Source organism: Carettochelys insculpta, chromosome 26, assembly GCF_033958435.1.
Source record: "Carettochelys insculpta isolate YL-2023 chromosome 26, ASM3395843v1, whole genome shotgun sequence".
Taxonomy (NCBI): Eukaryota; Metazoa; Chordata; order Testudines; family Carettochelyidae; genus Carettochelys; species Carettochelys insculpta.
The window spans coordinates 10,218,314-10,230,349 of record NC_134162.1 but is presented as its reverse complement, the minus strand read 5'-3'; the positions used below and the strand labels follow the sequence as shown (position 1 = coordinate 10,230,349).

At 44.9% G+C, this 12,036-nt stretch overlaps 1 protein-coding gene across 1 annotated transcript; it reads left to right on the top strand.

The window, feature by feature from the left end:
• Positions 1 to 361: 361 nt before the first annotated feature.
• Positions 362 to 1,292, top strand: TMEM81 (transmembrane protein 81). The gene has a single exon (XM_074977801.1). The coding sequence runs from the start codon at positions 383 to 385 to the stop codon at positions 1,175 to 1,177; it is 795 nt and encodes a 264-aa protein (XP_074833902.1). The 5' UTR covers positions 362 to 382; the 3' UTR covers positions 1,178 to 1,292.
• The last annotated feature ends 10,744 nt before the right edge of the window (positions 1,293 to 12,036 follow it).

Genomic DNA, 12,036 nt, shown 5'->3' with positions numbered 1-12,036 from the left:
AATAACTTCTCCTTGCTGCAGAAGTTGTTGAAAGCCATTTTTTCAGTTCTCCTTTTATGCTCCCTGAGAGCTTAAATATTGTATCAAAGGGGGATTTCTGTTGTTGGAGTTGAGTAGTTTAAAATGAGCTCTTAAACTTCTGTTTATAGAAATAGGAACCCTTGTGATGAACAAGGACTACCCTATTAATAGATTGTATTGTCTTCAGCAGCATTTCAGTTGGAGTCCTTGTTCTTGGAGGATCTCATGCTTGTGGGGAATTGGGTCACGAAGATGTTGCTGCTGGGATTTCAGTAAGACGTAGGATGAACACTTACCGAAGAATGGACTGCACATGTTGCACTACTAACTTCCAGTGGCTTGTAACATGGAGTAGGTGGAGATGAAGACCTTGGAAAAAAATTTTATTTGTGGGACATTAGCCTTTGGTTTCTATCTGCCTTTGTGGGCAGCTTCCCTTGAAACAATTACCATACCAGAGCAGCTCAAGTCAGCAGTGGCTAAGGTCTTGGTCAGCACCACCTCCTGCAGTGTTACCTGTGGCCTGGGCTTCAAGGTGGAGGAGCTGTGTCAGGTTGCTCCGAATGGGAAAAGGAGTCATTGTACCTTCCGCAGGTCAGACTGCCTGACCAACTGGATCTGTGGGTTACTTCATTTCACTGTCCCCATGGGCAAGCAATTTGAGCTCAGCTGCCTGACCTCTGAGATGATTGGTGTTGGCAGCCAGGCCTTTATCTATACGTGGAGGCTCGCAAGGAGCATAATCACCACAGATGATATGCTTTTCAAACCTTTCAAGACCCGAAGCTATGTCATCAAACTTTCCCCTGCCAAAGAATTGGATGCAGGTACTTACAGGTGTGATGTGCAGTTGATGAAGACATTCAGACTTGTCAAGAGGATCTACTTTGGCCTTAGAGTGATCCCTAATAACTTGGTGAATCTGAACTTTGAAAAATCCTTGACTCTGGAACAGAAACTAGCAGCAAATGAGAAAGAAGGAAACCAGAATGGCACAGGTGTCATAGTACAATGGCACCAACAGTCTTGGCAAAGAAGGGCCTTATTGGTATTCCTGATTGGAATTGGAAGTGGAGTAGCAGGAGGTGTTTTAGTGGGTGCAGTTCTTTACTTTTTGGTAAAGGCTTGCAGGAAGAACAGTGCCACAGAGGAGTGAACTTCATTTTAATGTGGTCTCTTCCTATAGGGCTGGCTTACTGCAGTGCTAAGCTATCTTAGTATCAGTATTTCAAACTGACGAAGATGTGTGTTTCTGATAAACTGAGTCTTAACTATTAAAGCCAACAATTGATCTCTCATAATGTGCTTGGTATTAGTTTCATATATGTGTGGTAAGTCTCCACAGAACTTAGGAGCCAGGAGCTCTTGAGTCTTAATGATAGCCCTAATGCAGATGTGGGCAAGTTACTTAGAACCTCCATTTTCAAAAGGGTTAATTAAAATTGGGGTGTCCAACCAAACCACCTAAGGCTTGAACTTCAGGAAGATACAGGCAATTCCTGTTGTAGTAGACTATTGCTCACCAGTTGCTATCCTGCTGATTTCTGACTAGTTCATAACTGTTTCTTCATTTAGTTTGCTTGGCTCCTCCTCCCTACCTTAATTGTATGGCAGAAATACATATACATCCTGCCTGCAATTGCACCTCCATTGTGTTAGGTGCTGTGCAAGCATGTAGTGGGATAATTATAGAATTGTAGAAGTGGAAGGGACCTTACGGGGTTATGTAGTCCAGTCCCGTAGGCTCAAGGCAGGATTACATGTTATCTTAACCATTCGTGACAAGTGGTTTTCTAACCTGATCTTAAACAATCTCAGTAGTGGAGACTACACAACCTCCATAGGCAATTTATTCTAGTGCTTAACCACCCTGACAGGAAGCTTTGATTAGCGTCGAACCTAAACCACCCTGGCTGCAGTTTAAGCCCATTGCTTCTTGTCCTACCCTCAGAGGTCAAATAAAACAATTTTTTTCTCTCTGATCCTTGTAACAACCCTTTATGTAGTTGAAAACTTGTGTTTTCCCCTGCCCCACCCCCTGGTGTCTTTTCTCGCAGACTAAAAAACCTTTTTTTTTTTTTTTTTTTCTTTCAATCTTCCTTCATAGGTCATGTTTTCTAGATCTTCAGTCATTGTTATTGCTCTTCTCTGGACTTCCTACAATTTGCCCACATCTTTCTGAAAAGCAGCACCCAAGACTGGATAGAACACTCTAGCTGAGGTTGAATCAGCACGTGGAATGGAAGAATTCCATCTCATATCTCACTTACAAAACTCCTGTTCATACATCGCAGAGCAGTGTTTGCTTCTTTGCAATGGTGTCATACTGTTGACTCATAGTTAGCCTGTGATCCACTACCACTCCAGATCCCTGTCTGCAGTACTCCTTTCCAGGCAGGCACTTTCTCTTTCGTATACGTGTAACTGACTGTTCTCTCTGGAGTGGAGTACTTTCCATTTGCCCTTATTGTGTTTCAGACCATTTCTGCAGTGTGTCCAGTTTGTTCAGGGCTCGGGGGAGCACAGTCGGCTGGGGCCTGAGCCAGGCTGCTTTACTTCCTGCTGTGTAGTGAAGCGGAGTGACCTGTCTAGTAGAGGGCACAGGAGGGGTGCAGGCAGCTAGGTCACTCCACTTCCCATGGCTCCTGCTGCCATGCTGAGTGCAGGGTGAGCCTGACTTCAGCGGCTGGCATCTCATCCTCTCCGGGAAATTCTCTGGGTTGCATCTCTTGAGGGAGAGGGCTTCAGTGAAGGGGTACAGAGGGGATGGAGTGGGGGTGGAGCAGGGGTGGGAACAAGCGAGGGCCTGGGCAGTGCGGGTTTGCCCCAGTTCCCACGCATATGCGCACGCGCACACACACATCCCTCCTGGTATGGTTCTGGTTGAGAGTATAAATCATGTAGCAATCATCAGTAGACAGCTGTGCTCTACTGGAAGTGGGAGCCACAGAGGTATTTTCTAACTCTCTAGTCTCTGTCTCTGGTTTACTGTAACTAGGTTTTACCAGGTCTTTTTCTCTCTCCATGAAACAGATTAGGAAATCCTACAATACATCTAAATCAGGGAAAAAGATGACAAGCTTTTGTATTTGCATTTGAAATGTATTCTGTAAAGCCCCACTGTTATTTCTATACAAAAGAGTAATATTTTATGGCAGAACTGGATGAATACAAAAGTAATCAAGTTCTCTGTAAAATCTACTTCAAAATACGTTATGTCTAAATACACAGAGGGAGATTTTCAGATGGAGGAAATTGGCACAGTTCCCCTTGACTTGTGTACCTTAATTATTAGTCATTTGAGAGGGCACGCTGTAACCTCTTTGAAAAGTCGATTCTTTGATTGTATTAAGTGACTGACCATTACTACTTTGTTCAGTTTCCAGAGCAAACTCCTACTTACTCCACAGAAGGATTTGCAACAGTGCTTCCTCCATTTAAAGGATGTCTCTGAAAAGCAGGGCTGGAACTCAAGCTCTGGAATTAGCAGGGTGGGGTTTCTTTAATGGACTTGCAGTATCTCTTGTGCTGGCCCTGAAAACTGACCTGAGAGACTACTGAAGGTCAAGGATTTATCCGTAGTCTTGTGGGGGCTATGATGAAAGTAAGATCTGAGAGTTCCTACCACTGGGCCACATAAATGAATGTAAATACAGAGGAAGAGGAATTCAAGGTCACCATTGGGTAGGTATGAGATGAGATTGAGTACCAAGGAACTTCTCTCCGCTGTTGATATTATGAGATGGTTTCCTAGGGGACATTGCCAAATCTCTGTCACTTTACTGGAAAACACTAGATACTGCAGGGGGAAAGATCCTGCGCTGGTAGAAGGGAGTGAGCGAACAGACACCTAATCTGTTTTGTAATAAACGCTGAGCCTCCCTGTTGTGGAACTGTGTGGTCTGGCAACATACCATGGATGTTGGCTGCACCAGAGAGCCCCGGCAATACAAGTTGCCAGCAGCTGGGAGGGGAGCCAGTCTGACAGCCAGTGAGACTGGTGGCAGTGAAGCTGGTCGCAGCAGTGCAGCAGAGCCTGCGGGACTGAGGTCAGTGTAGCCCAGTAGATAGGCTGGTGCCCTTCAAGACTTGAGGACTGACCACACCTACTCTGTCAAACTTCCTTGTTCAGGACTGATCAGGTCCCAAGAGTGCTCGGCCAGGAAGGTCCAGGGGTATGCATGTGTGTTAGTGTTACTGAGAATATAGCACGCCTTGATGGCGTCATGCAGGGCGTCAGGGCATGTGGAGCTGGTCACAACTGCTTCAGTCTTTGCTGAGCTCTGTCCAGGAGGAGACATTGGAACTCTACACTGTGGTAACTGACAGCAAAGGGCTGTATGTTATTCTGCCATCTAGAGATTTAGTCCCATGGCATAGAAGCTCCTGGATGGTGATCCAGTTGTCCAGGACTCTCCTACTTCTTTTCTTCATTAATTTCTTCTGACTCAGCTCAATAATACTGAGATCTCTTCCACCCTCGGTCTCTGTTCTGTTGTGTTCCTTCAGCAACTCCATCCGGCTTTGCAACATGAACTCCTTTCTTTGCTTCTGCTGCTTGGACAGGAGCAGGTGTTGCCTCCGCTCAGACCTGTTCCAGTACTTCCCAGTCTTCAGGTCGCTCAAGGCATCATCATCAGTCGTCATTCCACTGCGTTCCTCCGTGATCCTTAGGGCCCTGTCCTTCAGCAGCTGACTCTTGTGCTGTTTACTCAGTGGTTGTCTGCATCTTTTGCATGTCAGGCTCCACCTGTTCCCTTCATCTAGCTTGCCTTGGATGCCTTCACTACATTGATGTGAGAGCATTGATGAACTAGGCCCGTCACTTAAGCACTCTACAGAGGCATCTTCCTGCACTAGGTTCATATAGCTCACATAATGGCGTGCATGATATGGAATCATCAGAGCTTTTGGCCCACTCGCAATGTTTGTTGGTGTAAGGGAAACTGGTTCTGGGTCCTTCTGTCCTCCTGTTGATTTGTCCACATATGCTTGTTTTCTCACTTCATTCTGCGGATCAAGTCTAGCTTTATGGTTTGTCCCTTGGCTCATGGCACTGACTTCCACCAGGGGAGGATACTTAGCAAGCCATTGGTCTTGCAGTGTTGATTGCTCAGGCTCCTCCTCCTTATCCCCCGAAGCACGCAGGTTTCCTTGGTCTCTATTTAGAGCCTTGAAAAGCTGATGTTGCTGGCATTTTCTTTCCAAGATTTCTTGAAATCTCCTGTACTTTTCTGGGCTTACATCATAGAAACTGGAATCACTCAACTCGTCGTAGGTTAAGAAATCCTCTCTAGCTAGGTCACTCCTTGCAAGTGTCCCTCCAGCACAGTGATCTGTCCTCTCCCTCTTTGGCACATAGAGGTGCTCAGCTTCCATATCGGGTCCTGAATTCTCATCCTGGCAGGTGCTTCCATCAGTACAGCCAACCCCACTGTCCCAGTCACTGGGGAGCAGACAGGTCTGCTTTCCTCCCTTTTCCTCCTCCTCACCTTCGTTTTCTGTCTGAAAACAAACACATTTTTTTCCTGTTGCAGTTTGCCTGTACACCTTAGCATGAGTCCCTAAGCCAGCTATCAAGTAATGGACACCCAGCACTAAGCTACTGCAGATGAATTGCAGTGCATCAGACTTCATGGAAAACGGAACATTTTCCATCTAATACATTATATCAAAGGCAGGCTATAATAACGGGGGGAATAGGGAAAGATAGGATTGAAGGAGTTTTGTAGCCAATTTATGTTTTAATTTGCTGCCTCCACTCACTTCCATGTTATCTTCCTTGCTTCTCAATGAGCAGAATATTATTACACTCTATGCTCAGAGGTATTTTTATTGAGACTTGCTTTGCATGTATTTTTCCCCCAGAGGACCTACATTACAATGCAAAACCAGTCCAATCCTTGTCCTCTATGTAGCTCGGCCAGTGTCTTTGAGTTCTAACCCTACAACACCCTTCTATTTCAGGCACTGATCTCTGTTGAGCAAAGGCTGACCAAACCATGAGCCACAGGACAGTTATGCAGTCAAATTCATTCCTGCCAGGGCTTAGCGCACTCCCCCGAAAGGTCATGAGTTACCCATGACCCTCACCCTCTTTAGTCCCGCTTGCTGTGTAACGTTGTTTGGTGGTATGAGCTTACCAAGCTCAAGCAGATGCTGTAGTTTTCATTAGGGCTGGTGTAACAGCTGCTGAAGCTCAGCTCCTTTTGATGAGTGGGGGCCAGTTCCTGAAAGAGGGAAAAATGTGTTGTGTATCGAATGTTATGTCCGGACTCGGGATAAGGCTGAGGTGGCTGGATAAAATTTTTCAGAGCCTGACTGCTACAGCTCCTGTCTCTCCCCGCCCATGTAAGGAGTCTGACTTTATTTCATTGTCATTTAGTATTTTATATTAGCATAGTGCCTGGGAGTCCTAGTTTCGCTCCAGAACCCTTTCATGCCCTCAGACCTCTTTTAAGAAGAAAGGTGAATATGAAGAGGGAGAAATGCTACCTCGTAGTCCAACTCATCTTCATTTTCCGCATCATGAGGTGCACTTGGCAGGTATCTAGGTTTATTGTCCCCATTTGGATCTTGGGGCAGCAAGTAACTGTAGTAGGACCTGCAGGGAGCAATAAACCAAAGATAGACAGTGATCCCCTAGCAGCATGGGTGTGGTCCATGAATCACAAATCTCTTTTCTTTTGAATGTTGAACACTGGCGTGGCATAGGTGGCTTGTTCTGATGCCATGATTGGCCAAAACTGAAAAGGCAGGGCAGGAGCTGGATCAGGCTATGCTAAAGTTACAGGGTGTGACCCGTGAGAAATCTGCTCAGGTTCATAGGAACCAAAAATGAGTGAACAGTCTGCATGGAAAGCTTGCACTGTTCATACCCAAGCAACCCATAAATCTCTCCAGCAACGCTACTTCACTAAGTAAATCAACACAGCATGTACTAAGCAGCAAAGGATTCAGATGGGGAAATACTGATCTTTCAGCTCTGGGTAAACTGGGAAATAACACGTGGGGCCATCCCTCTCCATAGTATTCACTGCTGTATCCGTAAACACAGGACAATGAAATTGTACACCAGCGTTCCTTGTAAGCTGTGTACTTGTGCAGCTGCTTGGGGAGATTCAGATGCTGCTCAGCTGATTAGCATAGATACATTTTTGTTTCTACTGGTGCACATTTGCACATGCCTTGGTGCACATAAAATTTTTCTGCACGTTGATGGAAAAAATTGGCACAAGGATGGAAAAGATTAGAGGAAAGGCTGTTGTGGATCCACTTAATGTTGTGTCAAAGCTAGTCCTGTGGGAAGGCCAAGGACAGTGTGAGCAGCTTTTTCCAAAACATTCACAAACCTGCTGAGGCACAGGAAGTTGAGCAGCAAGATTTGTGTCTATTCCAAAGCTGTTCAGGGTAGGTCCAGAGGTGAGAGATGTGTAACAATCCCATCTTTGTTTCATGAAAAACAGCCCAAGCAAAACTGCACGTACCTGCCAAGGAAGAGATTAAAACCTGCTGGGGTGACCTCCTCCCTATTTGGGCACTGCTTATTCCACCAGCTGGAGTCAGTTTGGGTTGCAGCATCAGATGTATGGGGAGATTTGTGGGAGGGTTTCTCCCTCTGGACCTCCAATGTGATGTGTTCATCTGTGTTGTAGAGTATTTCTAGTGCCTCCTGCATTGTGGCCCTAGAGATGTCCTTCCCATTGACCTGTTGGAGATTTACAAAATGAAAGATTAAAATGAAAGATTAAATTTCTACCTTAGCGAGCAATATTCTGACATTTAAAATTTGTCAGTTACTAATCCTATCCTTCCTGCCATCAGCCAGGCCCTATCTCAAAGCAGTGCTGACTTTTATTTCTGCCAACACTTCACTATTTCAGAAAGAATCTATTTTTTTTTTGGGGGGGGGAAATATAGAAATCAACCCCATTTTCTGAAGGTGATTGCAGACAGTAAGGGTACATCTACACTTACTGGGAGATTGTGCCCAGTGGGGATGTGCAAAATTGAACCATCAACACATTCAACCCCTGCACTCCTCATTATCCCAAGGAGTATGGGAGGTAAGTTAATCCTAGATAAGTTGATTCCAGCTACACAATTGTCATTGCTGGAATTGCATATCTTGGGCTGAATTTTAGGTCTAGTGTAGACCTGCCTTAAGGCTTTTAAGAGCTACCCTTTTCTACCACAGAAGCAGCAAATGAGGTGATCCCTACGTAGCCATAATATGCTTTTGGGATCACTATGACAATATCATTACAATAATTAAAAGAGTTGGTCTGCACAGAGTCTTGCACTGATTTAGTTAAACTGGTGAAAACCCCTCTTCAGATACTTGTTACTTTCAAAACAGACTTCTTTGGGTTGAGCTTTGATCTGCTAATTAAAGAGAGCTGCAACAGGTCTGTTTTAAGTGGAATTAAACATGGCTCCACAGCAGCAGCCATGTGCAATGATATAACGACATCTCAAATTAAATCCGCACAATTCAGCATACACACACATCCCTAGATTCCTGTTTCTCACCTCCCTCAGAATTCTCAACCTACACAGTCTTGCTCTTGCACATTTTGACAAGTGGCATTTTCAACAGGGATCTGAGTGTTCCTTGGGTTGAAAAATACTCACGGGCTTGTTCTTCTGTTTGCACTAGTGAGTACAAATACAAGGCAAAGCACTGCTGTGATGGCTGCCTTTGCCACTGATGGCTATAGCAAGCATCCCAGAACTTACAGAGGTCTCCCGCCAGCCCCTCTTCTCATTGAATTAATAAAGGTGAGGTTTGCTTTAAAAAAAAAAAATCCCCCACATCAGGTCAGTCTTGTCTTTTTGACATGAGGAGAACTCTTGGAAATATGCCTGTTTTAAATCAGTCCTACGAAAGGTAGATTGTATGATCTATCAGTCAAATGAGGTGTGTTTACTGAAGTGAGCTGATTTCCATATTGTGAGGATTAGAACAGCGCTGATAGCATCAACATTCATCATAGAAATGAGAGATTTCTTTCTTTGGATACGTTTTATTGAGCAGCTGGAAGGGTTTAGTAGATGTTCAAAAGAGGCAAGTACACAAGTTAGTCGTGTGCACGCACAGGTACAGCCACCATGTGAGTAGAGAAAGACACCATCAAAGAAAAGAGAAAAAGCAAAGCCCACTGATGTCTTTAAAAATCATTTTAATATCATGTCCAAATTATTAAAGCACACTAATACTTTTAGTTCCCTACAGTGACTATACAGCCTGAATTTTCTGAGTTTGTATGATTTGTTCGAGGGATAATTAAAAGATTCCTGCAATGAGTACCATTAAAAGCTACCAATATGCATTTTCAATCTGAACTCCATATAAGCACAATTTTTGTCTGGGAAAATATATTGCAAGCCCAGAAGACGTACTATAGCTGTCCCTAATGAAAAGTGTGCCTGCTGTATATCTGAGAGGGGTTGCCTGTCTGCATGTGTGTCTGTCTGTTCAAGAATTCCTCCTAAAAAGTAAGAGGTGAAACCACCAAATTCGGTTTGCAGCTCCCTCTTACTGTAATTTAAAGCCAGGGGAACTTATGGTCCATGGTCTATTTGCCTGGATTCAGCCTGTGAGGCTTGCAGCTCAGCCTCCCCCCGCAACAGGGAGCCCATGCTGGTGCTTCAGCCCCCGCAGCCTGCCTACGTGGCTGGAATGCTTGCACTAGTTCCCTGATGTGCCGTGGGGGAAATTGGAGGAGAGCCTCAGCCTCCCACCTACCCCAGGTACCAATTAGCCTCCTCACCTCACACACATTAACACAGGAACATTACTGGCTGTTCCGCTCGTCAGGGAGCAAGGGGAAATTGCAGCATTAGCTGTATTCTTCATTCTGACTTGGGAGTGCAGGGGGCAGACGAATCTGAACCTGCCCCGGCCAGGGGGACATGCACCCCTCCGTTGGCTGCGTCCACTGGAACTGCAGCAGCCATGGAGAGGTGCTTCTCACCTGGCCCCAAGCTGCTGCTGTGAGAGAGGGCTGGGGTAGTCCTCTCTCCCTGCATGCAGCTAGTGAACTGAATCCCTCATCCCCAGCCGCACTTCAGAACAGTGATTCCAATGAAGAAAAACAAAAAATTAATTGAATAGTGACAGACAGGTAGCCGTGTTAAGTCTGTATTCTACCAAAACAAAACACCAGTCACGTAGCACTTGAAAGACTACCAGAATAATTTATTAGGTGATGAGCTTTCATAGGATCTAAAGAAGTGGGTCTGTCCCATGAAAGCTCATCACCTAATAAATTATTTTGTTAGTCTTTAAAGTGGTACACAACTGCTGTTTGTTTTAATAAAAATTGAGTTAAGGACTGAAAAACAGGGATCTTATTTTGTGAAGTGGGAAGCCATCTGCTGGCAAAAGCTTGCAACATATCTACTATATATTGGAGAGAGCAAAACAAAAAGTAATTGAGTTAGGGACCAAAGTAACACTGGATAAATCGTCTAGTTTGCCATACAGCAGAAGGCAAATAAATCTTCAATAGAAAGGAGCAAGAGTGGCTTTGTGAGTCAGATTCCCCATCCCTGCTCTAAGTTACCACAGGACTGCTTGTTATTTAGGAAGCTACAGACTAACACAGCCACCCCCTGGGACTATTTACACATGCAGAGGCAGAACTAGGTGAGCTGCTGCTGTCTCTTATGTGGATTCTTGGCGGGAGGCTCTTTGCAGCACAAATGTTAGTTGCCTGCCAATGGCCTTGATAATTAGGAAACAGTTATCTTTGCACATTCTAAAATCTGCCACGCTGCATGCAGGAAGGAAGTCAGATTTGCTAATAGCATTATCTCATGCATAAAAGAGTGATGGAGCAGAGGCAGCTACTTACATCACTGTTTCCTGTTAAAGTTTATCTACATTGAATAGCCAGGTTGCCTTAACTTTGGCAATTTTTCATCCTTCTCTCACTCTAGTAGTTCAGTCACTGAAACTTGACCATGGCAGGGAAGAAAATACCATAGAAAATAATATCGCCATCTTGGGTTTTATGGATGCCTGTCCCTGCATATTATAGCTGCTCCGAACTTCCAGGAGGCAGTGGGGATAGAAACTTGGCTCGTTCGGGGCGAGGCAGAAACAAACATAGGCTTCTAGCTACCGGAGCCTAAAGAGAACCTCTCTTCTCCATTTACAGGCTGTGACACAGATAAGCAGTTATGATTTCACCCCCTGAAAGGCAGTGATATATGATGTGCATTCAACAGATACTAAGTTTTATATTCTATGCCGTAAAGGGGTGTTTGATGCTCTCTCTTGATTTTGGTTCTCCTGAACCACAAAAATAGAGTAATTCATCAGCTTGGCAGAGAAATTGATTGGGTGGCTTTTACATGCTTGGTACCTCCTGCGAGTCCTTTGGCTTGTCCCTTCCGTATATGTTTTACCTTAAGCACTTCCAACAGCTGCTGGAATAAATGGAACGGGCCCACTTGAGGCGTGCTGCACTGGGGCGGTAATCTCTTCAAACACCACAAAGCACTTTCCAAAATATTAAGGAGAACAGCAACTGTGCTGATGCAATTAGGAGCTCAAGTCACCAGCTCACAGACAGCCTTGGAGACTGACTGTGCAAACCCTCAGCTCCCAGGGATTTCAGGAACGTGGAGGGCTATGGGAGAGAAGCAGATCTGACAATGAGAAGTCCTGTGGCACCTTATAAACTAACAGATTTTTTGGAGCATAAGCTTTCGTGGGCAAAGACCAACTTTGTCAGATGCATGCCCACAAAAGCTTATGCTCCAAAAAAATCTGTTAGTCTACAGGGTGCCACAGGACTTATCACTGTTTCTGAGGGTACAGACTAACCTGGCTACCCCTCTGAGATTTGACACAGGCTCTTGAGTACGTAGAAGTACTTATAAATAAACAGAATGTCAACGGACTAAAGTGCATGTCCATGTACCTCTGCCCTTTAGGAGAAGGGACAATAATTGCCCTGTTATGCATCATGGGCCCTCTCCTGTTCATGCAGTTTCTGGTACTCT